Source organism: Caloenas nicobarica, chromosome 15 (genome assembly GCF_036013445.1).
Source record: "Caloenas nicobarica isolate bCalNic1 chromosome 15, bCalNic1.hap1, whole genome shotgun sequence".
In the NCBI taxonomy this organism is placed as follows: domain Eukaryota; kingdom Metazoa; phylum Chordata; class Aves; order Columbiformes; family Columbidae; genus Caloenas; species Caloenas nicobarica.
Window position 1 is genome coordinate 13,526,615 of NC_088259.1, and position 26,954 is coordinate 13,553,568.

The window sequence follows — 26,954 nt, forward strand, 5'->3', positions numbered from 1 at the left end:
CGCACTTGGCAGCAGATGGAGGTGCCCAGGGTCAGGGTGAGCGCTGGAGGAATCGCTGTGTAAAACCACCCCGTTCAGTCTCAGTGTAAAAGTTCTTGTGTGTCAGAGAAAGTGAAGACCAGCAGTGAAGGCACAGTACACAGCGGGGTTCCCTGGTTCTTGCTTTAGGTGCTCACAGGATATTTCTCTGGGAAGATAAGTGACACGTAATTAAAAATAGTCCCTATGTATGGTGGAAAATGGCCAGTCTAGAGATTTCTGTACAGCTGGGTTATGGAGTCACCTCCCAGCGTGGATGGGGACTCTTTATCTCAGATTGCAGGTGTTTGCAGAGGGTCTTCGAGTCAGTCCTTGCGTTGCCCTGGGCTCAAACCCCAGGCCGGGTCCAGCCCCCTCCTGCCCAGCGAGCAGCAGTGGTGGCACAGCGGTGATTCAGAGGGAAATGCCATTTCCACCGTTCTCCGAAACTTGAAACAGCCAAGTCTGCGTTGTTCCCAGCTGCTTTTTAGTCGCCCCAGCTCTTACTCACTTCCTTTTGGGTTTTTCTGCTACTTACATTCACATCAGTTTCTAGATCAGGGGAAGCCGCTGGAGTTAATGCTTTCATTTTAAATCCACTTTTTTTTTTCCTTTTCTGTGACCTGCGCTATTGCAGATGTTGGGCCAACGTTGGAAGTTTCCCCATAGCGCTGGGGCTGTGCCCAAGGCTCCCAAAGCCCAGTGAAGGGTTTGCCTGCCTCTGTTTCCAGCTCTCCTCTCTGTCAGGCGCATGGAGCAACCTCAAAACACAGATTTAGATGTATTTTCCCAAAGAATGCTGATGAAATGAGTGATGATGGTCCCTCAGCATCAGAGCCCCATCACGAGAGCACCCGGCAGCTGAGGCGTATATCCCATCCACCCTGGGTAAAAATTAACTGATGGTTCATTAGCTTTTATTAGCGAGGCTTGCTGGGGAGGCATCTCCTGTCTGGCTTGAAGAGGGCGTTGGGTTCCCTCACAGCGGGCAGTGTCCACCAGAAGATGAAATCAGCAGCAGGAGTTTTTTCTCCACGCCCTTAAGTGCATATTTTCAATCGTCCATGTGAGCTTGTGCTAGGACTCACTGTGCTTGAACTGTCCCAGCAATCTGTTTCAAGTCAGAAAGAAGGGGTTTTTAATGATAAAAATACCCAGAGGAAGTGAAAGTGAGCATAGGAGAAGCAGACTATTCTGCAGGGGATTCTCCGCTTGCTTTAGTTTTGTCTCAGCAAAACAGACTTGAGTTTTCCGTGCACCACAGCATTTATGATGACTGGCATATTTTTTTAAAAAAACTTTTTTTTTTCCTTAGGGATTGTGCCTAGTGCAGCTACATTTCTTCAGCTTGCCCATTATCTCTTGAGTAATTTCACTACTTCTCATCACTTCTCACACGATATGCAATTCCAATATATATATAGGAATCTTAGTTGAAGCTGACAGATAACTGGTTTGACCTACAGATGTGTATTATACCTGACTGAAAGCAAAGGTCATCCTGGCTGAGACCCTGTCTGCAAAGCCGTTCTGTTCACATGTAAATGATAGCTGGAGTACACGTAATTCTTGCAGCAAAATGCAGGTGTAGGTTTTTTTCCCCTCTTTGTACTTCAGAGCGTTTATCTTCAACAGTGATACTGTGTGGAAGGAAGAGCATTAATAAAGTTTATAGTAAGCATTTTATGAACTGTAGAATAGCTGTAAAAAGTAAGGAAATGCTTTTAAAGTATATGGTATCCTCGTGTCCCCTGCGGCCGCTGCGAACCCTGTGTTGTGCACGTGCAGAGACTCAGCACTCCCAGCGTCACCCTTGACTTAAATAGTGCTCCCTCCTTGCAAAAATATTAATACATTCAAAACCTGTGGGTGCTGAACATTTTGTTCTTAGGCACTCGAGGAAGCTCCGACATGCACATTTCTGCAGCTGCTTTTATTGAGCTGAAAATGTGTCTTTGGCGGGAGGAGTGGGGCCGTGTGCCCCGGCAGCTGTGCCGGTGAGGTGCCCCTCTGTCAGCACCATCTTCCATTTTCTTAAATTTCGGACACTTTAGAGCCTTCTCACCCCCGTGGCCAGGCAGCCAAGGGTACGTGCTGCCATCCTCCAAAAAGCCTTCCGAGCAGAGCTGCCGCAGCCTGCGTGTTGTGGGGTGCGCCGGCTTTGGGAAGCGGTGGATGCTCCTATCATTTATTAATATAACACTATAATCTACTGTGAAACCCTTATTTAAGGCCACACGAGATTTAAAGTGGCAAACGAGTAACAAGCTTGAAGAATGAGACGTGACAAGTGATTTTTACTTGATCACGAATATCCAGTTTCAGGATGGTGAGAATTTGGGGGAAAAATGCTTAGTTGCAAAACGGTTGCACGCACGGTTACTGACTCCCAAAGCTGCAGCGTCTAGACAGAATATACAGAAAAGCAGGTTGTGTCACTAAAATGTGATGTCTGAACCTGTTAGTTTGAAACGTATTCTGGAGTAAAAATTATGCAAAATTAAATTAGTGTGACCTTACTTTGCATTTGGAGGCTGAATATGCCCATCTCGTAAAGCCTAGTGCATTTATAACACTTCCCCTGGGGAAAATTACAGAGAAAAATGGAATGAGGTCTCTTCTAATTGAAAAGTGACAGTGATTAGGAAGCCAAATACAAAATGTGTTGAGTATTTTTTTTCTTGTTTTGTTGTGTGTGTGTTTTTAAGAATACCAGTAGAATTTAAAATTATGTGCTTTGCAGTTTGGCTTGTTTTTCATTCCCCAAAGGCTTTTTATTAGCATAGCAGCTGAATTGCACTTGTATAATAACGTATTAACTCAAAGTTTGGGTTTTTAATGATCTTTCTTCATTAGTTGGACTGAGCTGCTTGGATAAAATCTTACCAAGTATATCCAGCTTTCCAGCGTTTGTTTGGGTGGGTTTCTTTTCCCTTTCTGCAAACGAAGCCCATGAAGACAAGATAGAACAGGGAGAGCTGGCAGAAACCTTGGTGCCTCGAGTGGGTATGAGTCTCTTGAAACTTAAAAAGCACAAATTGAGTGTGTAGGGCTGCTGCTGCTTTTTTTTTTTTTTTTTTTTTTTCTTCTCCAAAGGCCACATTGGGCAACATGAGCATTCTTGGGATTAAAGCTCACATCAGCATACCTGGTGTGTTTGCTCTGAGGCTGCACTGGTCCTCACAGGCTGGGACGCTGCGGATGAGATGCTGGTGTGTTGTCCCGGAACCCGACAGGATCTTCTGCTCCAGGCTCCGCTTCTTGTGTGCGCCCGTGTGTGTGCTTGGCTTAGGTCGTTTGGAAATGACACGTCTTGCGTGTGTCCCTTCTCGGAGGGAATTCGGACAGCGCTTCCCAATGGCCAAAGCTTCACCTGGTCACCAAAGTACTGTGACCAGTTTAGCAAGGTTTGGTTCGTATAAGGGACCTCTCTCATCCTAGGAAAGTAACTTTTCTTTACAACTACCTTGATCTCGTTTTTCTTGAGAAATATAACCTAACAAAAAAAGAAAGTTTTCCATCAGTGGCCTCATTTATTCTTTTTTTCCTTGCATTTTCTTACTGTAGCCAAAGCACAGGCTGCGTTTTGAGAGTAAATTCTTCCTGAAACCGTTGGTCGTGTTTTCATTTTTTGTCTTTTCTGTGACGAATTCTGCCAGAAGCAAGCTCGGCACCCGCGCTGGGCGGCTGCTCTGCGGCTGGTGGGCTCTGCCCCTGTGTCCGTGGGGCAGAGGGGCTCGGGGGCCCTGTGGGGTCTGTGGGGCTGATAAGGTTCCTGCTTTCAAGGCATAATTCTGCTTTTTGGAGGTGGTTGGCAGAGCTAGTTCAGCATTTTGGGCAACAGCAGAAATAGCTGCTGTTTAGCAGAATGAGCTCCGAGGTAACTGGCAGCACTTACCACCTGGAGTCTTTTCTTGACATTTATTTCCTTTTACTGGCACTTAAATGCCACATGCCAGGAGAAAACTTTCCATGAAAAAATAAAATAAAATTTGCCTGACTCAGCAGAAGCGACCTCAGCTGGCATGAGCGGTGCGATGCTGGCCTTTGAGGCACAGCGGATCTTCCTGTGTGTGCATAGACATATGCGTGCGTCTGTATAGATAAAATACAGATGGCAGCATCTGTGATAGCTTAGGGCACAGCTTTCCAAAACTGGATTATATAGCTGTCCCTACCGAGAAGCAAACAAAGTTTAAATCCCCAGAACTATTGAATTTTGCTGTTCTGGCCCCTCCTTTGCGATGGGACCGGAGGCGCTGCTGCCCGGTCCTGGGCACGGCGAGCCCTGGGCAGGCGTGCGGGGGCTCGGGGGGAGCAACTGAGCAGTTTGGGGTGGCATCTGCTCTCTGGGTTTCAAATCCATGGAAATAATGACCACAGTGCTGTTTCCCTCTGGTGCTCGATTTTCCTTAGCCTCGGAGAGGTGTGAGGAGTTATTTCCTTAGGAAATTTTAGGAGCGGCTTCTTACTGCCTCCTGCCAAACGTCTCCGGAGTTAACCAGATAGTCTGTTGTTTGCTCGTTCTTGTTTGTTTGGAGGATTTTTGGCAGTTTTCCTTCATGCCAGTTCAAGCCACTCAAGCTGCCGCTGGCAGCTGGCAGAGCCCTGAGCCGAGGGCTGCCTGCAGCTCCGGGACACATCGCGCCCGTCTGGCGTCTCACCAAAAAGCAGGGGGTCCCCTGCCCATGCCCTGTGGCGGATGGGCCGGTGTCGGGGAGCAGGGGGCTGCCGTCTTTGAGGAAGCCTCTTCGAGATTCTTTTGTGACACTGAAAAAGTGAATTAATGAGTTTTTTTGTTAAGTAGCTGGACTCAAAGCATGCAGAGCCCATGTACACATGTATAAGAGCTTTATGGGGAAAGGATGCAGCGGAGTCACTGGCGTCTTGGCCATGTTAGTTTTTTTGCACTCAGTTACCTGCTGCTTTTTCACAGTGGCTTAAAGTCTGTCTGTCTCTCTTGCAGCGGAGTTGGAGTTTGTACAGATAATCATAATCGTGGTGGTGATGATGGTGATGGTGGTGGTGATCACGTGTCTGCTGAACCACTACAAACTCTCTGCACGATCCTTCATCAGCCGGCACAGCCAGGGGAGGCGGAGAGACGAGAACCTCTCATCAGTAAGTCGTGTCCTGCTGTTCCAACCCGGGTCCTGTGCTGTTTGCCACATGATGTGATATTCGGGAAACGTTAGAGCCAAAAACGTTCGTCTGGGTCGTGTTTGCCCATGTGCCATTTGGCACTGCTTGAAGAAATACCCTCCAGGTTGGGTCTTGGCATCATCTTTGTCTCTCATTACGTGGGGACCTTTTAGGGATGGCTCTGCTGTTGAGAGTGCTGTATGTTGGGATACATGGGCAGCTGTAGCCTCGTGTCTTTGCCCTGAGTGTTGCAATTTGGACTTCACATCAGTCAAGAGACTGTTCTTGGTGTGTCCTGTTCCTGAAACCACCACGTACCCTCCATCAGTTGGGTTGCACGTGCCTTGCCTTTGACAGCCCCAAACTGTGTCCTTTGGCAGCTCCAGGTGAAGAGTCTCAAATGACTGTATAAAAGTGACTGCTTGCCTGGAAGAGAGTGGGAAATCCTGAAAGGTTTTGTCCAGTTTTCAATAGTACCTCTGAGCAAGACTCGAGGAGGAGCCTCTCCAGCCTCGGGCAGATGATGTTTTATGCACAGCTGGAGGGTTTCCTCAAATGCAGCAGCTCGGAGAGACTTAAAAGAACATACAAAGACAGCACATTTTCTTGGAGGGTGCGCATGTATTATGTACTATTCTCTGTTGCCTACATGGCTCTGTCTTCAGTGCAGTATATCGTGTGCTGATACTTTTTTTTAGCATTCATCCTGAAAATCTTAAAGCTCTTTAAATAATAGGGCTTCCTCAAGGTCAGTGCTTTGCGTGCTCTCCTTTGCAGGTTTCCAGGGCTGAGCACATCGCTGCTGCCTTGTGCTGGTCTGCGTGGGGCTGCAGGATAAAGGTCAAATACTGGGATTGCTGGTTTTTGTTTTAAAGAGAGAGATACCTAACATCTTTTATTTAATAAGTCTCCAGTACAGCGCTGTTGCTCGAGCAGCCGCCAGCGCTGGGGGTCAGCACTAAACTCCCCACACGGGCCCCGGCTCCTCTCGGGGTTACAGAAATCTCATGTCTCTATCGTCCCATGTACCTGCTTTCAACAGTGGCAAAATGTGGGCACCTGAGCCTGTGAGGTTTTAAACACAGCAGAAAGGTTGTTTTCCCATTTTCCAGTATTTTTTTTTTCACTATTCTGTTGTGTTCAGAATATTTTACTTGAACAATACCGAAATGTTTCATTTTACATTTTCAAAGCAAATATCAGATCAAGTCTTTTAATATACTAGTTTCTGTTTTCTTAAATGGCCTTGTTTTTTATTCTCTCTAAAAAGAGGAAAGAAGGCTAACATGGAAAGAGAAAATCACATGGAGATGGAACAAAAATTTTGGGTTATATCAAAGGTTGTTGACATTTTAAAAAATGCCTTTGTTTCCCCCCCTGTTTCTTTTTTTTTTCTTTTTTAAATTTCACTAGACAAAAATTTCCAGCCTTTTTCTTTTTTGATGCAGTCCCTACACCAAAACAGCTTTGCTATTTAGTCAGCCTTCAGTCACATCAGCGATTTAAATGGCTTTTTAGCAAAGGTTTTACCTGCACACCTGTGCTAGACCTCGGTGAGGATGCAGAGTCTTCAAAACCTGTCTCAGAGCTAAGGAAAGAAATGCAAATGTACCAGTGTGGGTTCTCCCCCTGCCCCTGTATAATTCTTCCCCTTCCCTGCCCAGCTCCAGTCTAAACGAGCATTCAAGGATGGTAGACAGGCTGTGCTGGACTGGATACCAGTTCACTTAATTCGTTAAACTTGCACTGAACTGGCGTTGGGCTTTTTTAGATCTCAAACTAGATTTTGCTGTCGTGACCACAGACGAGCACTGGAGCTGTGTCCATGCTTTTCGCCTTCTGAAATATTAAAGTAGTTCATCCCACGGCAGGATGCTTCTGGGTCTGCCGGAGTTGTCCTCCTTCATTGTAGCTCAAAAATTACAACTGAAGGAGAAATCCATTTCCCTAAAGGTTGTTTGTTTGTTTTGTTTGTTGTTTTTGGTCGTGTTTTTTTTTTTTAATGTGGTTCTTGCTATCAAGGAATTCTTATATTACATGTGTGTTTCTCTATCACCACTTTTACTGTGCTTAAACTCTGTCTCCTTATAACAAAGACCTTGTATTTTTCCAGAACTAAAAATGTTTTAAGGAATGCTACTGAAAACTTTTTTGCACCAAGAATGCCACTGTCCCTGCACCTTTGGAACAGTGATATCCCTCTCCACCAAGAAAAATGAGTTTCAAGGCAATTTCCCAATTACCTTTGTCCCTCAAAATGGAAAATATAAGTCCTCTTGAAGGCTTAGAGACTTAATCTGCACCATACAGCTTTACAGAGAAAATTCTCTGACATTACTAAAAAAAAGGCGGTTCTATGAAAGTTGAAGATCGATCTCTAAAAAGAAATTAAAAAATAATTTTAGGTTCTGCAGTGAGTCCTGGAATACTTGCGGAGGCTTTTACAGCCATAATGCTCAATGGACATCGGAATCTCAGCTTTTGTTTCAGAAAACCGTAGCTTTCTAGACTCAGCTATTGTTGAGATGAATTCAAGTCCTAAATATTCCAAAAATGAGAGGTGAGTGAGGAGAGCCCTGAGGACAAGGATTTACAGGGATGATGCTCCCGCCCGGGGCAGCGCGGTTTTGCGCAGCTCACTGGGGCTGTGTGCCCGTCCCATGGCCAAAACACGACGGCTACAAATGCGTATGTCTTCTGTCCCTGAGGCTTTGCCTTCCTCCCACTACTTCTTGCTTTCTGGCAGTTTTAGTCCCCCCGTTGAGTTTTTAGGAGAGATGAGCCGTGGCCCAGGTGGGCTCACAGTGGTGTGTGAGACAGAGGGTCCGTGTCGGTCAGCGCAGGCTGAGCGCTGGAGTCCCAGGAGAAGTGGTTAATAACAGCTGCAGAGATCCGGCTCCTACAGAAAATGGGTCTCCTGTCTGCTCCTTATCCCTCTGTGGATCCGGTTTTAATGGTGTTTCTACCCATTTGCTATTCTCGCAACCCCGTGTTGTGCCTGGAGCATCTGTACAAACGGATGAGTTAGTCCGTGAGCCAGAGCTTTTCTTCTGAGCACCTGGCTGGGATACTGGGTGCAGGCTTTGGGTAAGTGGGTACTTGGGGGTGGGGGAGGTTTCGGGGTGCAGCCGCTCACGTAGGGGTGTGTACGTGCCCTCCCCACCGGCTGCCGCCGCGGGAAGGCCCGGGCGGCGCGGTGACGCTCGGCACGCCGGGCTGCAGCCGCCCTCGGGGAGCCGGCTGACATCACTCCCGGCAACGGGGGAAGCAGATGGGATATTGCCATGGCGCTGCCCACCGCCAAGTTAAATATAAAACATCTAGCAGAAGGCAGCGGGGTACTCGCTGCTCAGGAAGTCTGCCACGGGGACATGGCAAAGTAAACACAATTTTTTAAGCCCTTTCCTCTCCTGCCCGCTGCTTCGGCATCCTTTGGGGTGAGGGGAAAGGCTGGCAGCGCGTGGCAGTGCTGGAAACCCTCCCCGTGCCCTTTGGTGCCAGCGCCATGGCTCAGCAGGGGCGTTAGAGGTGAGGATTTGATCTGTGGCAGATGCAGTTCCTCTTGGGTCTCTTGGCTGCTGGGGGAGTTTGACTGTAGACTATCCCTGCAGGCAAGAAATACACGTAAAGTGGACCAGACCAAACAGTTGATGCCTGCGTAAACCGTCGCGTATTGAGGTCTCGAGGTCTGTATAAAACACGGTGTTGTCTTGCTCGGGAAGGGCTGTGCAGACACAGCTCAACCATCAGCTGCCGCTGGGGAGGATGCCGGTGCTGCGGCACTTGACCTCTGCTCCAAGGAGATGCTCCCTAAAAACACCAAGAAATGGGAAGAATCTGGGCCGTCTCATCTCCACACAAGTGACTGTTTTCCTTGCACTGGCAACTACTGCCTTGAGGTTTATGTGCAGAGCTTCAAAACCAGCAACCTGATACCACATGCAGTGCAACAAGAGAAAATACATTCCGAAGCTGGTGGAAAATAAAGAAGAAAAAGTCAAGGGGAGAGAGCCAGAGGGGTGGGGGTATAACTGGTGGCATCTTTGGAGATTTTAACACGGTGCTGGTGCTGTGTTTTGGGCAGTGGGATGTGTGTTGTGGGACGCCCGGGTGCTGAGGCTCCTGCCGTGGGGCTTGGGGCTGGCTCTGCCCTTGGGGACACCCCTGCTCTGTCCCCTGCCGGGGCGCTTCTGGGGGGAGCGGAGATGCTGCTCAGCTGCGTGTTGGGGTCTCTGCAAAGATACGCAGCAACGTTTTGCCTTGCATGCTGCAGCCTGGGGTTAGGCCAGATGTGCTTCACGGCTGGGTGAGTTCCAGGGAGCATCAGACAGGCAGAATCCTTCCTGACTTTATCAGCAAAGGTGTCTGTGGTGCTGCAGCACCGCTGCAGATCTTTCCAGGCTTTCACTGGGCCACTGGGCTGCCCTGACCGCCACCATGGTTATTGTAAAAATAGTTTTTTTCACAGCAGGGAAGCTTGTGGTTTGCTCACCCGGAGAACCCTGCTGCATAGACTGAGTATGGCCTTTGGATGGGACACCTTAAAGGGGAAAAAGAAACACATTTGGCATTTTCTTTCCACTGGTGGGAAATCCTCCTGCCTGTGCCAGAACTGGGGATTCACCTGCAAGGAGCTGAGAGGTGCCAGCTCTTGCAGGTTATAATTATGAGCCTTCTGGCTTGTGTTCCTCCAGCCCTGCCTGCCAGAGGGGTGTTGCTATATGTGAATATTAGCAATATTTAAATATTTTAGTTCTTAAGGCAAAAGTGTCTAGGATGAACTGTGTATGCTCAGAGTATCACCAGCAAATGGGAAGAGCCTTTGTTTGTGTGTTTTGATCATGAATTGTAAACTAATCTCATGGTTTGGGAGAAATTGGCTTGTGGCTTTATCATGCCTGGGGTCGTTGACGCCTGGGTTTGGATTGCAGGATCAGGGCGATACTTGCAGGGTACGGAAGCCTCTAGATCACAGTTCCTTGGTCTGTTTAAACAAAGGACCACTTATCCTCTTGGGGGAAAAAATACTCTAGAACCATCCTGTTGCTACAGATTTCTGTGTTTTTAGCCAAATCAAAATTAGGCTTAACATTTGGTTATTCACTTATTATCTTTATTTTCCCATGATTTCCTTGATTGTGTGCATCAGGATGTGGGTGTGAGGTTTTTCTTTAAAAAAAAAAAAAAAAACTTGTCATTATTTCATGGAGCATTTTCTGATGTCTTGTGAATCACCCACGGCTCATGGATCACAAATTGAAAAAATAATCCTCTGGCATGTTTGAACCAGGGAGAGAAACATGCTGGGTGGGTGTGGGCAGGAGGGGGGAAGTCTGCAAATGGGAGAACGTGTTGTTTGCTGGTGTCATTCTCATCATTCATTCTGCAAGTGATCTATGGAGTTGAAAATAGACATAAATTTTAATCAGAAGTGGGTTTGGTGGTAATATTCTAAAACTTTAGCATATACCCATATGATACCCAGTATATATGATAATAGCTAATACTCCTAGCAGAGCTGGTTGCCTGTTTTGAAGAACTGTAAAATACCAGGTTGGAAGGGACCACAAGGATCGGCCGGTGCAGCCGTTCTTGGCAAAAGCACGGTCCGGACCCTGCGCAGCCGAAGGGCTCGGTGCTGTGCATGGCTGCAGCTGCAGCAGCATCCTACCTGGGATGAAACCTGGCTCAAGCCATTTGCAGAGGGAGCGTAACCGCCGCGGGTGGTCAGACTCACTGCTCTCTCTTCTCCTTTCCAATGCAGGAGGGAAGCCTGTGGCCTTCAGAAAGCACCGTGTCGGGGAACGGCATCACAGAGGTGAGGGCGACGCGGGTGCCGCCGCCTTTCCCGCTGTCCCGTCCTGCAGCGTCTCACGCTTCTCGCCCTCTTCCCTTTTTCTCTTCCCTTCAGCAGCAAATCTACACCCCGAGACCCAGCGACCGCCTGGCCGTGCCATCCTTTCTGCAGAGGGACCGCTTCAACAGGTTCCAGCCAACCTACCCCTACATGCAGCACGAGATCGACCTGCCGCCCACCATCTCGCTGTCGGACGGCGAGGAGCCCCCCCCGTACCAGGGACCCTGCACCCTGCAGCTGCGGGACCCCGAGCAGCAAATGGAGCTCAACAGAGAGTCGGTGCGGGCCCCCCCCAACAGAACCATCTTCGACAGTGACTTGATAGATAACTCTGTGTACGGGGGGCCGTGCCCCCCCAGCAGTAACTCTGGCATCAGCGCGACCTGTTATGGGAGCAACGGGAGGATGGAGGGACCACCGCCGACCTACAGCGAGGTGATCGGGCACTACCCCGGGTCGACGTTTTACCAGCACCAGCAGAACAACAACGGGATGCCCTCGATCTTGGAGGGCAGCAGACTCCATCATTCACAACTCAATGGCCTTGAGAGCACAACCGCGTGGAACAAAGAGAAAGAGAAACAAAAAGGGCACCCCTTTTAAAAAAAAAAAAAAAAAAAAAAAAAGGAAAAAAAAAAAGAGAAGAAAAAAGAAAAAAACAAAGTAAATGAAACACTCTGCACTTCTCGTTAAAAGAAAAAGGAGAGAGTGAGTTGAGGAAGATGAGCAAAGAAAAAAAAAAAAAGCCCTTCCCCATCTCTCCATGTATAAATATATACTTGTTATGTCTGGTCTGAATGCACAAGCCTACCAAGCTTGCAAAAACATTTCTTTATTGAGCTGTGTCTAGACGTTTAAAAAAGGAAAAAAAATCAACTGTAGTCCTTTTTTTGTTTTGTTTTGTTTCTAGTTGAGCTGTGTGTGAATGCTTTTCTTTTTTTTTATTTCACTTATCTTTAAAGACAAAATATTTGCACAAAAAACATTTTGTTTAAAGATCTGCAATATAAATATATAAATATATATTAAAAATAAGAGAAAGTGTATGTGTAAGGAGCAGGAGTATTTTTGTATTAGAAGAGGCCTATTCAAAAAAAAAACAAAAGTTGTTTTCTGAACTAGAAGAAAAATGGCAATTTTTTGAGTGCCAACTCAAAAAGCGTGTATTACATTGTAAAAAAAGAAAAAAAATCAAAAAAAAATCAAAAGCAGGGGTTTAGAGTTATTTATATAAATGTTGAAATTTTGCACTATTTTTTAATATAAATATGTCAGTGCTTGTGTTGGTCAAAGCCTCTATCATGTCTACCATGAACCTGTCAAGGGATACATGTCGAAGTGAAGAACAAAGTATCTGGAAGGGGGTGGAAAACGCTGAAGTGGAGATGCCAGCCCCGGCGGAGCGGTGAGCGAGGCTGCGTCTTATGCAAACCCTTAATTTCCAGAGTCCCCGCGCGTGGCCGCCGACAGTCACGGCTTCATACATTCCCTACAAAGCAAGAGGAGTTGGCGTGTGTCTGTGTGTCATCCGGTAAGATTTTTGGAGTAAAAAGGTAAAATGCAAAACCTCCCTGCTTCTGAGGGTCAGTAACGACAGAAGCAGACAAAAATTACTTGATTTTTTTTTTTTTTTTTTTTTTTTTTGGACAACCTCTGACTTCTTGGAGGGGGGTGGTGGGGGTGAGAATAAACTTCTGTGTCTGAAGGAACAAAAGTGTTTTTTGGTTTATTTCTTTCTATGTTCAACTGAAGGGCTCTATGTGGAGCCAAAGTGTTATGGAAGTTAATGGGAGTAAATGGTAGCGTCCCCGCGGGCTGCCTCTCAGCTGGGGTTTAAATCTCGCATTGAAAGTAAGAGCTGAAAAGTGCGGCGGTGGTGGTAATTTTCATTCTGTATTAGACTCCCAAGCCTCTATTTGGAATAAAGGGGCGCAGCCGTGTCTCGCAGCTCTGCCGTCCCCCGGGCTGCCTCTGGTCATCGCTGGTTTTTACTTTATTATCCTGGCTAAAGAGGCGTCAGATACAGTACATGGAAATGAATCTGCTCCTGTGATGTATTCATTAAAGGCTAAAGAAATACGCTTAACGCTTTAGAGGCAAAACCCCCTTTACCTCTTCTGAAGACGTCCCCATCCACAGCAGCACGGTCCCTCCTGCCCGGCCTTGTGCGTCTTTTATTTGTCTCAGTTTTGGAAGCATTTTTGTCTAACTATGCTATTGTTTACATTTTTTTTATATTGCGTAGGTGTCTGGTAGGTGTTTTACCCTTGTGGTGAATTTGTATGTGGTGGAGTGAGCGAGTGGGAAACCTGAGAGAGCGAGAGAGAAAGAAAAAGGGAAAAAAAACCCCATTTTTGGTCCCGTCTCCCCGGCCGGGAGAGCATCTCTCCGAGTGTGAGGAAGGGTTGGTAGGGCAACCACAGAGAGCGAAGATTTTACAAGGAGGCGTGATTTAGTTTTCTGCAGGATGCTATCTAGTAGAGTGACATAAATGAAAGATATAAAGGCAATAACTATTGTATTTAAGCAACTTTTCTATTACTTGAAAAAAAAAAAATAACCATGAGAACGGTTTTGAAGTTCTGACCATTTGAACAATATTTATATATATTTTAAAGAAGACGATGAATAGCCGAACTTGAAGTTTGATCATTACTTTTTGCCTTTTTTTAAATTTTTGCCTAGAAGTAGCCCTGTACCTTCTCAATATTTCAGACTGCTTTTCCACAGCTCTTGAGATCTTCATAGCTTTACACTCCTGTAACCTAAATTTTGATGACCTAAAAAAAAAAAAAGCCACAAAAAAAAATCAGTCACACAAAGGAATAAATCTAGTTTGTCTTGAAAGGTACAAAAATGATGAATTTATACAAGTTTTTAAAATGTATCTTTCCTTTATGTAACATGTCTATTTAGTGCCTTATTAAAGAAACAGTAACCCTCCCTTTTTAGAGAGGGGAAAGCAAAATCATTATTAGCATCACAAGTAACCAGCGTCTGGTCTCTTGCTCCTTTGGACCTTGCAGTTGAGTTTTCCAGTCCCTTCTTTCCCGGCTCCCATGGTCTGTAAGGGAACTTGAATGCATTTATGCACATTTTCTTACCCGGGGACATAGGAAACTCCGGTGGGTATTGTAAATGAGATACCAACCAAAAGAGAAACTGAAATATAATATCTACTGCCCTCTTGAGCCAAAATGTGTGAATAGTGTTGTTGGGGTTGGGTTTTTGTTTGTTTGTTTTTGGTTTGTTGTTTGTTCAGGTGGGGTTTTTTTTTTGGGGGGGGGATGTTGTTCTGTGATCTAAACTAGTTTGTTTGCTACAAAAAAACCTGGTTACCTCAGCAGGTTTTGGGTGGAATATGCATCACACATCTGAGCGTGAGCAGAGAACAGGGCGGCGTGGGGGGAAGCAGAGGTGGGTGGGTGACGGGATTGTCTTGTCACCTGCCGCCGAACCCCGGGGGGTGGGCAGGAGGGGGAGAGGGTCTAAAACCCAGTGCAATTAACCCAGCTCTCATGCTTTGAAGTCCTCAAAATTTCAACTGATCCTCCTTTTTTTCCCCCCCCCCCCTTTTTGTTTTGTTTTGTTATTCTCTCCCCAATCCACTCCTAGTGTGAGCTTTTATTTCACAAGCATCACCCCAAGCATCTGCAGCCGCGTGGTCAATTCGTTGAGTTCCTGGGTCCGGTTTTACTTACCTCTGTCTCTCATTTGGGGAATTCAATGAGTGTGAAGTGGGATGGCTCAGCATCACCAAATTTCTATTGCAAATGATGCCTTTTCAGTCCATGCCCTGCAGAAACAAAACGCGAGCTGCCCCCGTCCCCGCTGCCGCTGTGGGTCCCTGGGGAGCGGCTGCAGGTGGGGGGAGCCCCGCGTCCCTGGCAGCGGGTGCAACTCGAGTCCATCTCGACAGAGCCACGTTGTCACCTTCCGTCCTTTCTTCTGTCCTTCTGTCCTTCCTTCTGTCCCTCTGCTTTGCAGTCCCAAGAACTGTGTATTGCAAGTGCAGATACCAGATCAGGGGCTCGGATCAACTCCAAGTTCTGAATGGGTGTTTAGAAATAATGGTCTGTTCTTTTCGTCGTTGTTGTTGTTGTTCTCATTACTATTTAATGTTACTTTTTGCCTCGGGGTCCATTCTTCCCAATTCCCACATCCCGTACTGCCAGAAGGCAGAGAATTTGCTTTGCACACCCTTGCTGATGTCTCTACTCGTTTCCTTCTGACGTTTGTGCAGTTCAGGAGAGACTTGTACCAGAAGCTGGACCTTGGTCCTGCTCAGTAGGAGTCTCGAGCATCTTGCAGCTGTCAGCAGAGAGGTTCAGGCCCCTTAATAATGATTTATTTTTAAACAAATACAGAAGAAACACAGCATTGCTAATGCTTAGCAACCTCTTGTCCTAGCCTGCCTCTTTGCTCGGAGTTTTAAGAACCACATTAGCTTTAAAAGAGGTTGTTAACCTTGGAGAGTTTCTTAGCTTACAGTACAGCAACCAGCATCCTGAAAGTGCCCCCAAATCTTACTGGCCTGGGGTGGGAACATGGTTGTGTCGATCAGGACGGTGAGGAAGGATGGGTTTTATTTGAGTCTGACGCTCGTAAAACTTGTGTTCGCAACCCTTGGTTTCACTGGTTTGAAGATTCAGCTTTACTAATCCAGTGCATTGTTTCCATTAGTGTTACGAAATTCATTCTATCTTAAGTGGGGGTATAAGGAAATCCAGTTGATTTCTGGAGAATCACCCTTTTTTATGTGTATTGAAATACGAAATTGCACTAACTGCTATATTAAAAAAGAAAGAAAAAAAGCCCAATGTTTTTACTAAGGATCGGGAAAAGACTGAATCCAGATGTGTAGCATCAAGAGTGCTAGGTGAGAACAGAATGAATTTTTAATCTCTTCTGTCTCTCTATCGCTCAGAGATTTTTCTATGTACAACACATAGCTACAAAAATCAAAAAGAAGTTTTCCAGAAACTGTGCTTCAAATTTTTGCTGTACTATAGAAGCTCATGAAGGACAAAAACTGAAGTCCTAATTTGCCTGCCTTATAGACACATTTCATTGTATTAATATTTTCTTAAACTTCCAGTTGCATTGCTTTGGCTTTGGAGTTTGTTATAGGCAGTCCTGTATCCTGAGTTCTGTTCAAGTTTAAACTTATGTAAACTATTGACAGCACATGCAATGCAGTACTTATCTATATTTTGCTGTTTTAGTATGAATATGTACTCTGATGCCAATTTACAAAAATCTGTTGTAAACGCTTATTGTGTAACAGTAACCGATAGTGGCAATTATATGTCATTCTAAAAGCTGCAATACTTATACAATAAATTTTACAATACTTTGGAAAATTTGCCTTCACCTTTTGCTTTGTTACCCAAAAATCAGGGTTTGCCAACACCGTGTAATTTCAAAAGCTCTTCGTATTTTCAAATATTGGAAAATGAATATTCTCGGTTCTTGACATTTGTGTGTTTTTTTTCCCCCTTCCTTGTTAAGTAGCCTTCTGAATAACGGGCCAACCTCTGTATTGCCATGATGTGTTTTTTCCCATGAAGCTGTAGCTGGTTCCCGTGTATTTGCATGCTCAGTCTGTGTGTGCGTGCACAATTCTGTTTTCTTTTTGAGTAGATCAGGTGTCGCAGCTTTAATCCCAGAAGAAGCATTCCTGGTTTGCACCAGTATGTCCAACACTTGCGATCCTGCCTTTCAGCCAAGAACATCACTGATGGTCAGAAGGTCTTAACTTGAATAACCGTCAATCAACAAGAACTGTGTAGATTGACTCGAATCCTAAGCACAGCTAATTTATGTAACTTTCTCCTTTCTGAGACTGTGGTCAAATTGCAGTGATCACATTAAAATGATTGAAAACTTTACTGTTTGTAGGGGTTTTTATTTTTGTGTTTCTGAAGGACGTCCTGTAGGTTCACCTGTCCTGGCCAGACCTTGGGTTCCCTCTCGGGACTAAGGAGCGTGCAGTAGTTAATCCCTGTGCTTTGCCTGGAGGCTGTCAGCCCTGCCTAAGCCCTCGGTCTCCCCAGCCCTGCTCTCTGGCTCATCACAGATCTTCGTTCAAGGTGGCAACATTTTTGAAAGTGGTCCCTGAGTTTTACAAGCGTCCCGTCCGGCTGATTTGGACGGGCAAGTGGTGGAAACTTGGTTTTAATTTGAGGGAGCCATGAGCATGAGTTGCTCCTGTGGACTTGAGCCAGACGCCTGGACGCTCCGCACAGCCCCGAGCTGACAGCCACTTTGGAAAATGTCACTAGTAATGCCCGAAAGCAGCTTAATTTAGCCCAGGAATGAGAATCCCATATCCAACCCTCTGGCTCTGATCCCGGGACTGTGCCACTTGCCTCCCGCTTACGGTTTATTTTTACGGATTGCTGCTGGAAAGACGATGTAGTGATACGAGGCTGGAAAGCAGCTGCCTTGGAGGGGGTGGGGGAGCACTTTTATTTTTCCTCGTGGAAGCAATCGGCTGCTTTTCACAGCGTGCCGTTGCCTGACCATCAGCAGGGCTCTCCCAGCACCAGGGAACGCTCACCGGTAACGGACCACGGGCTCCCATGGGCCAAATACCCAAATGAGCCCAGGTTGGAGCCCTTCTACGTTTACAGCCAAATCACTCAAAATACCCTGGTATCAAGAGCCGTAACATGGCTGGGGGGGTGGCACAGGACTGTCCCCACCTGCTGTCAGGACAAGCAGTGAGGCTTCGAGCCTGGCACTGTCTCCATGCCCAGAGGGATCCAGGGTTCCCAAAGAGCTGAGATGCTCTCGGAGGAAGAGCGCGATGCCGTGCAGGTGAGGTTCGTGAGCAGCACCATGGGTTAAATTGCTCTTGCTGCCATTGTAGACTGTAGGACGCTGGGCTCAGCAGTCTGGGCTCCGGGACGAATCGCTGGGTGATGATTTGGAGGTGTGGGTGGGCTTCTCAAGGCGTCACAGAGCACCTGAGGTTGTGTATCGCAGGTACTGGAGAGCATGCTGTACGCAGTGCCGCTCTGTGCTGCCAGCGTTCCATGCCTTCCAGTCCATTTACAAACCACCAGCTGTTAGCCAGGAAGCCTTTTTTTTCCCTCTAAATCGTGTTTTAAATGAGCAGAACCCTGCTCGCTCCATTTTAGCGACTGACCAACTTTCAGGTGAATGTTTGGAGCTATAATTTTTAACCTGATGGCAATCAAAGAGCAACGCTTTGTCCTGAGCCGGGCTCTCCAGGGCTGGATTCCTCCTTTCCTTTTGGGACGGTACCTTTGCAGCCCAACCAGGCTTGCAAGGAGGCCGGGGGGGCTGTGCTATGGGGTAGCTTTTAGGGAGCAAAATCTGCATTTCAGCCTGAGCACATGGACCAAAACAAGCAACTCTGCCTGTTGCGTGTGTTTGAGCAGGTAAAGACTTGAGTTTAGTCTTGGTTTCAGTCTTCATCAGCCCTGCTCCTCCTCACCCTCGAGACGGTGGGAGCTCCGCAGGAGCCGACACGGCTCACGGAAAGCCAGGCCCCATCCTGAACAGACACAGATGTCTCATTTTATGCACTGTGAATAACATAGACAAAAATTCAAATGGCTTACTCAGTGAATAACAGCGCGCACGGGATTCTTGTGCGATCAGGGCCGGCAGGAAGAAACGAGGCGAAAACCGAGAGTGGGGATGAGTTGATTTGCGTTACCAGCACAGAGCTTTGATGAACGAACGTGACGCCGTGGGCTGCACGAGGAGCTCGGTGACCGTGGTGGGATCCCGATGGCCCCGGCATTGGCTCGAGCAGCTCCAAACCCACTTTCCTGTCCCGCGTGCAAAGAAACACCAAACCACCACATTTCTGAGAGGCGGGCAATGTCCCTGCCCCAGCCTCGGGGTCACACATCCAAATGGGAAACGTCCACTTTAGTCCAGGTGTGGCGAGGTGGGGGAAAGGGCAGGGTTTGGTTTGAGTCACTCTTTCAAAATGACATTTTTCATTTTTGGATTCATGGCTGAAACCTACATCTTCCCACAGAAAAATGAGAACTCAGCTGAAACCACATTTTCCAAAATGGAATTTTTTAAAATTAAAAAAAAAATCATTAAAAAAGGCCAAGTTCAACCACCACAGTGCGTGGGAATGGGCAGAGAAATGTTGTTACTAAGCTATCTTTCCATGGCTAATGAGGTGATCTGGGGACACTGCAGTACAGCTGATTGACAAAAGATTATTTTTAATCTTTTTTTTTTTTTTCTTGCAACTCCAGTGGAAGAAACAATTTTGTGACTTTCGGAAACCATGAGTGGCAAAGCCTTTGATTTTAAACAGATTTCTGTGCTGCAAATTGAATAGGACTTCAGAAATCAGATTCAGCTTTCCCCTGTGCTTCCAGCATCGAAACCCTTTTTTGCAGCAGTTCTGGCCGTCCCTGGCTGCGCTCGCTGGAAGGTATAAATTCCAACTTCAAAGTATCTGAACTTCACAGGAGCTATTTTTTTTCTTTTCCACTTTTTGTCTCCATATTTTATGTGCTTGTCCTAATGCAAACTCTTCCCCGCTGTCTGCCGGTGCCCCCTCCAGCAGTGCCTCCTCGGGAGCCGCGTTGATCCCCGTTCCTGCTCATCCCGGCAGATGATTCATTTCTCGTCCCGTCCGGTCGCTGCCTGCGCCTGCATTTCATCTGGTTTGTGCCTGGAAGGCACGAAGCAAAACCTCCCCAGGGCTTGCTCAGCTCCAGCCCCGGGGCTCAGGGATGGTCCCTCCCAGTGAATGTGAATGAGATGGCTTGGGGTGCTTTGAGGTGGGGAAGGTGTGAAACCCGGAGTCAGCCTCTTGCTTTTTAACCTGGTCAGCCTGCTTTTCCCTTGGATTGATTTACTGGAGGTTTTTTTCCTCTACGCTGCACGCTCAGACCTGCCTCACTGTCAAGGGAGGGGAAGCCTTGACCAGGGACAGAAACCCCTGAGTAAGATGCCTGGAAATACAAATTCTCCCTCCTGGCGAGCGTTGCAGTGATGGGTTATACTGAGATTTATTAAGAAAGCAACGTGGTCTCACAGGAATCCTTGCTGTTGACTATCCTGACTGTAGTGGGAATTTACTCCAAATACTTGCTGCTATCCTTTTCTTTTATTCCTTAAAAAAAAAAAAAAATCTAGAAATTCCCACTGCTTTGACATGAAACAGGACTATGTAACCGTGTTAGCAGTAAAAGCAAAAAACTGGATGGGAGAAAAGAGGAAAATTTAGGCAGCTCCAGGGAGAGTGGTGGTTGGCTGTGGGGGTTTCTCTGCTCTTCTGCTGAGGAGTTTTGAAGGGGCTGTTTCCTGATCGCCCTTTGCAGCTGCGTGAGGTGGGGCTGGGTTTTGGTTCAGTGGAGCCCCAGGTTTCTGAAACTGCCTGGGCGATGCAAATGAAAGACGAATCCTCTGAAACAGCAGCCACTTTGGTGCTTACTCTTTTTGAGGTGAGACTGAGATTTATGGCACTTTTTTAGGGCAGCTAAAACTGGGCTTCAGGGTGTCCTAGAGCCACATGCTGCAGGAGCTGTAGATGTGCTTTTTCTGCCTCTGTGGCTGAAAGTGCATAAATCACTGCAGCTTGGGGACCTCTTCCCTGGCTGCCTCCCCGCTCGGGGAACACAACCTGCTGCTCCCCATGTGGGCAGGGCTGGCTGCTGCTGGAGAGCATCCCTGGGCTGCTCCCCAGCTTCCTCCCTGCCCTGTGCATGGAGAGCCTGTTGTCAGGTAAGATTAAAGAGTGCATAAATGGAATTTAGAGTTCTGGCTGACCAGACTGATGGCTCTGGACTAGGCAGAGGAGAGGTGACACGAAGCACTCTACGCAGTGTACTTGGAATGGGTTTTGCAATGCAGAAAAGTGGGAGAGTGTTGACTCCTGGTCAGGATTCATTAGTTGTCAGCTCTTGATGGGTGTTCGTTCCCCCTGTGCAGTCCTGACTCTCAGTTCAAATGCACACAGTTGCCTTAAGATTGATTGTTAGCAGCAGCAATAAATCACAATCACAGCAGCCGGTGGTGTGTTTTGGATGCCAGTCAAAATGCAGCTCCTTGGAGTATTTATCTCTTGCAAAGTCGGGGAACCTGGACATTGAACAATTAGATCTGTGTGGCTCTGTGAAGTTGCATTTGATTAAGAGAGTAACTCTGAAGTACAAAGCTATTGCTTTGGTGTTGATGTGCATTGCTTAGAAGCCCAGTTTTAAAAAAAGAGACCAGAGACTTAAGTATAGATCACCCCTGCAGCATCGCTCACCAAGCAACACGCTGCACCGAGGCAAGTGGCTTTGTACAAGGCTCCCACCTTCGCTTTTCTGCTGTGGCCTTGCTGTTGTCAAAATGGAGAGAAAAAGGGAGGGGGATGGCTGGGCTGCTCTGGGGACCACAGCAGCTCTGTGGAGTCACTCAGCAGCAGGACATGGCACTGGCTGTACGTCCCAGGTAGATGCTGTAGTGGCACAGGTGGGTGTCCTCAGTTTGCTCCACTATATCCCCTCTGTGTCACCAACAGAGGATCGGCTGTGGCGACAGCCTCTGTTCTGATGTTGTAGCGTTGAGTTAATATCTTCAGTACCAAGTGCAGTCAGCTGCTTTTTTGCAAGAGATGTTTACGGCATTTTAGTACTTGGGCCCATTAAGATGAGTAAGAATTAGGCGTCCAAAACATTTCAGGAGCTCTGAAATAGTCACGCAAGCATGCAGTCATGCAAGACCAGCCCCTTCGGGATGCTTTGTGGTGTTTTGAGGAGAGGCTGTGTAGGTCTGGGCTTGTCAGCAGAGCTGGTGTGAGTGTGAGGAGGGAGCTGGGTTGGGTTTTCCCTCGGTGTGAGTGCACACCGATGGCTTTCCCGGGGATGATGACGAGCTGTAAGCACATGTTCACTCCAAACAACTTATTAATGTACTTGTCCATCATAGTGCACACAGAGAGTTGTGGGTTATTATTTTTTTTTTTTTCCTCTCAAATCTCAAACCAAAGCTCTGCAAGGTTCGGATGAGCAGGATCAGGTTAAAAACCAAATGATGCACGACCCTGACAGGCCCCCCTGCTTTCTTTTTCTCATCTCTTTTTTTTGCCCTTGTGAGATCTGCTGTTTCCCTCTGTTCTGCTGAGCAGGTCTATCAAATTTCTGTTTCGAGGAGGAAAGCTTGAGGTTTCCCAAGAGCCCAGCGCCGGTGCTCTGCCTGCCCGCTCCCAGGGCAGCCCTCCCATGGGGATGGAGGAGCCGGAGCTAAATATAAGCCGGGGAGGGAAAAAATGGGGAGTGGGGGAGGGTGAGCAAGAGGATCTGTTTATTTTCCCTCTGATCTCTGAGCCCTGTTATGTTTTATTGCTTTGCAAACAGGAGGTCTGGAAAGCTTCCTTTCCTCCTGCGCCAGTGCAAGATCAGCCGGGTGCATAATTCCTGCACTTGAAGGAAAAAATACTAAATATGACTAGATTTACAGTAATATTGTAAAAGTAGCATGAAACTGGAACTCTATTTCCGCTCTCCAGGCCAGATTTTACTGTAAATGTCCAAATAAACTATTAATATAAACAATTTCTGCAAATCTGCACGGTGCCTGGATGCACTTGCACCCTGCTGCTGAGAATTCCGATCCGATGAGTAACCTGTGGCAGAAGAGCAACTTCTATTGCAGAAAACCCCTACGGAAGGTGATGCAGACAGGTGCTTGATGTGCAGCAGATGTTGAGGAAGGCAAGGCACCTCCAGCACATTTGCTTTTTATGTGAGCCCAAGGATGTGGTCGCCGTTGCCTATAGCCTGGCGATGCTTCAAAGGAAAGTCTTCCGTTTCGGGGTGCGTGGTGTTTGAGTAGCTGTGTCGGAGAACAAAGAGAGAGTATCAAGGAATATAATCGAGACTGTTTGTGGTGTAGAAAAGCACAATATGAAGCAAAGCTTTAAGGAAGTAGACTAACTTTAAAAAAATGTTCAGGTTCGTTCAGCTTTTCCGATTCGTCAGAAGATGCCCGACTCCTCAGTGAGGTTTCTGGGCTGAATCAAGGTCTTCTCGGACTGACTCATGAACAAATGTAAGTGCTTGTGAGTAATTGCTGGAACCAAAAGTGAGCATGGAAAATGGGCTTTGTATTTTCTCCTAAAGTTCTGCTTTATGGGAAAAGGCACTGGTTTTTCTTTCCCGCTCTGGCTTTCAGCGCCATGTGTGGGTAAAAGCGCAGCTGTGAGCTGCTCCTTCTGTGTGTACTGCCTGGACATGGGGGTTTCTGACACCCCCAGGAGTCTGTGCCCATCACTTACTTTCTGTCTTGGTCTTCAGCTTCTGGACTGACTTTAGGACTTGGGCAAATGGCACAAATGTCAGCCAGCACACATACATGTTGCTTTTAAAGAAATTCTGCATTATGTGTCCTACACATCAAAAAAAAAAAAAAAAAAAATCCTATTCAGGGTCTGCATCATGTTGCCCTCCATCTTCATGTGCTGTGTGTGCTGCCCTCCTTTCTGTTTCTGGGTTCCCGTTAACCCAGGACTTGTTCGTGGCTTGAGGAACAAGGTTCAGCTGCAGAAACAGCCCGGTGCCCCAGCCCTGTCCTTCGATACATCTCAACATCCTCATGGCAAACCGAAGGGTGGCACTTCCCACCACTGCGACCCCTCATCTGCCTTTTCTGGAGACTCTCATTTCTCCTCCGGATCTGGATGAGATAGAGGGTAGCAGTATAGGACTTGAGTGGAATCAAAATTACATTTTAATTGTAAACTTTGTCCAGAAATTAATGTTTCTGAACTAATGTTTCTCTCCAACCAATGTGTTAGGAAACAAATTACTCTTGCTAATTGTTTTGTGGGGTTTTTTTCCTTTTCGGTATATAACAGGAGGTGTACATGTAGAAAATCAGCTGTGTATAGTTGAAAATCCCCCTCTTTCAGCAGGTATCCATGTAATCACTCAACCGAAGTGTTTGCTTGTCCTCTGGCAGTTATCACCTAGGAGCTGCGTGTCTGTCTGGAGGGAGTCAATTTTTCTCATTTTTGTTTCTTGAGCTGAATCAAGTGTTGACAATCACTATAAACAGGCTTCCACGTCCAATAAGTTTGCTTATAGTCCCAAAGAAGTGTACCCATAGGGGGAATGTTATTGATGGCTTCCTCTCTTGGTGGGAAGGGTAGATTTGATGTCTTCACACCTCTGAGATTGTTAATTCCACCATTTGTCCCAATATGTAAAACAATTTAAGCAATATCCAAGGGGCTTTTAGCAGCTGATTGATGGCTTCTCTGCAGTGAAGGTACTTGGCTTCAAAGCCTTTGTCTCTGCTGTGCCAAACCAACTGCCCCCAAACCCCAGAAACCTAACACAGAGAACTGACGGTCTGAGCGGGAGCAGAGTATAAAAATAAGTGTAAAATAAGTTGTAAGGCTGAAAAGCTGTGATTCATTGTCTCTCATATAAGGCAGGTGAGATCTTGTCCTGCTACAAACTAGGTCTCAAAGGTGACAACAGATTTCAGTTGCTTTAGGAGGGTAAAAAAGGAGAGTTGCAGGGTCAGTGTCCTGCTCAGGAGCATCCCTTGCCTCCCTTTGGTGTTTTGGGTGCCTTAGCCCAGCAACGCGTGAAGCTCTTCTGCCAGTAGAGAGGGGTTTCCTCTAGGAATTGTAGGAAACAGTCAAAATGCAAGAGCTAGGCTTTGTTTTGCAGCTTGTAGATGCCAAGGGGAAGGCAGGAAAGCCTGACTGGGGAGGGAGCCAAGTCAACAGGAGCAAACTGGCTTGGCCATGTCCCTGCAGGAGGGGAAGCAGCAGCTCCTGCGGAGCTGAGCGCATGGCTTGGCCCTTCCAAAGGGGCTTGTGGCCAAAAAGACCCCACCAGAATGGCACCTAGCCGGTGCGCTTTGGAAAGCAGGGTTTGCATGTGGGGAAGTCAGCTGTTTACAGGAGCTGAGTTTGACTTCTGGTGTGATGGAAAAGGTTACTTGTGAAAGGTGCTGTGAAATCCATGAATCAAGAGGTTGCTGAAAGCATACTTAGATGGGATGGAGCACTGGAAGACATGGTTATATTTAGTGGCTGCTTGGGGGCCACATTCTACCTAGATGAGATTTATAAGATTACAGGACTCATCTTGCACCAGCAGTGACCACACAAATGCAGTTTTTGGCCCCTTTGAAAGCTGGAGATCACATGGAGCAACTTCCCAGCCATTGATCGCTTGCTGAGCCTCGGAAACGCTGAAATCCAGGAGTGTGGAAAAGGGACCACGGCCGGGGCAGCTCAGGGCGAGCAGGACGGAGATACCTCCTGCAAGTGTATGGCAGCATCTTACCCTGTCCATGACGGTATCAGTCAGCTTTGCTTCATACAACTTTCTCACTGCACACCTTCAGTGACAGCCTGTGATGGGTCCTAGCAGTCGTTTAGTATTTTACAGTGATTTCCCTGTGTTGCTTTGACCTCACTTACTATCAGCCTAAACACACAGAAAAGTAATCAAGGTTTGTTCAGAAGTGATTTTTTCATTAGAGTTTCTCTTGAGGAGCAGATAATCTGGGTGTTGTTGTTGTTGTTGTTAATAAACCTGCATAACAAAGGATTTCATCATTGCAAGCACATTACATTCAGTATTGCAGCAATAATTATTGCCACTACTAATGGTGGATTGGAATTTTGCCTTAATTATATCATTAAGATACATTTCATGCATTTAATTGTTTCTGTAAAATGACAGCTAAGCTCTCCTGCCTCACATTTCCCATTTCCTGATTCAATTACTTCACATGCAAGGGCAACCTGCTAGTAATGGCCTTTCACAGCTTTTGCTTTCCAGGGGAAATCAAGTGGGTTTTGGTTAGATATGCCAATACATTTCAGGTTAGCAAAGCTTTTCTGTGCAGTTTGTCAATGTTAGTGGCGAACAGATGCACTGAACTCCCTCTTCTTCCTTGCTGGCCTAGATTTAATGAAGAATAGTAGGGGGAAAAAAAGTGTCAAGACAGGCCTGGGAAGAACAAGAAAGTTAAAAATCAATCTGCAGGCCTTATCACATGCCTTGCTGCACCAACGGGGGGTTAAGTTTGCATAAACCAGCCGTGTCTGGCCCAAAGGCGGGAGCCTGGAGACCAGGGGCTCCAGCCTCAGAGGGATCACATGCCGATACAGAGATTCACTAGCAAAAGTTCCTGGGTGTTGCTCACATGAAATGCAGCTGCTGGAGAGGAGCTGGCCGGTCCATCCCGGTCCATCCCCTGCCATCGGGAACAGACACAGCTCAGCTATGAGAAACGGGAGAGGATCTTCTCTGTGTCCCCAGCTTCCAAGCTGATACAGCTTTCACAAGGTAGTGTGACCACACAGGATATCATGTTTGGGAAGGGATGTTTTTGCAGGAAGACCTGGGAGATCTGCTCCTTTCCTGGTTTGTTCTTGCGTGGTAGTGCCGATTTGTTAACCATGATGGTGCTGACCTCCAGGAGCAGGTCACTGATGGGAGATGGGAGCTGAAACGCTGAGTCTTCTCATGGGGCAGCACCAGCCAGAAGGCTCAGGGCTTCCCTTCTGCACACATGCAAAGTTTCCTGCTTGCTCTTTGAAATTAAGTTGGCTTGTGTCTTTGCAAGGCCAGAACCAGTCACCCACAGCAAGCCCAGCCTTCTGGCAAGGCAGCTAGGAAGTATATGAATCAGCGTGGTCCACTGTGGTCCAAAATAAGACCTAGAGCCCTTGGCGATGGTGATGTACATGGATTTGTTTTGCATGAGTAAATACGGTTTTCACTGGACAGGAATTTGTAGTTATGTTTGCAATTCCCAGCTGCTCAGAGGGATGGGAGTGGTGTATACTCCCTACTTTGTGCCTTTTCTGACTGCAGCTCCCTCCCAAATCTAGAATCATTGCTACATGACTACGCAGAAGCAAAATTCAGGAGGAGAGTTAAGAAACAGGGGAATCTCTGGCTGCAGTAATCAC

General features: G+C 46.9%; 1 protein-coding gene across 2 annotated transcripts in view; it reads left to right on the forward strand.

The window, feature by feature from the left end:
* PMEPA1 (prostate transmembrane protein, androgen induced 1) overlaps window positions 1-12,681 on the forward strand; it is a 42,953-nt gene extending 30,272 nt beyond the window's left edge. The window contains exons 2-4 of one of the 2 annotated variants that reach the window (XM_065645929.1): window positions 4,985-5,139; window positions 10,925-10,978; window positions 11,072-12,681. In XM_065645929.1, coding sequence (XP_065502001.1) covers window positions 4,985-5,139; window positions 10,925-10,978; window positions 11,072-11,620 — 758 coding nt within the window. In that variant the 3' untranslated portion in view covers window positions 11,621-12,681. The remainder of the gene's footprint in view (window positions 1-4,984; window positions 5,140-10,924; window positions 10,979-11,071) is intronic. The other variant, XM_065645930.1, reaches the window with a different exon arrangement.
* The last annotated feature ends 14,273 nt before the right edge of the window (window positions 12,682-26,954 follow it).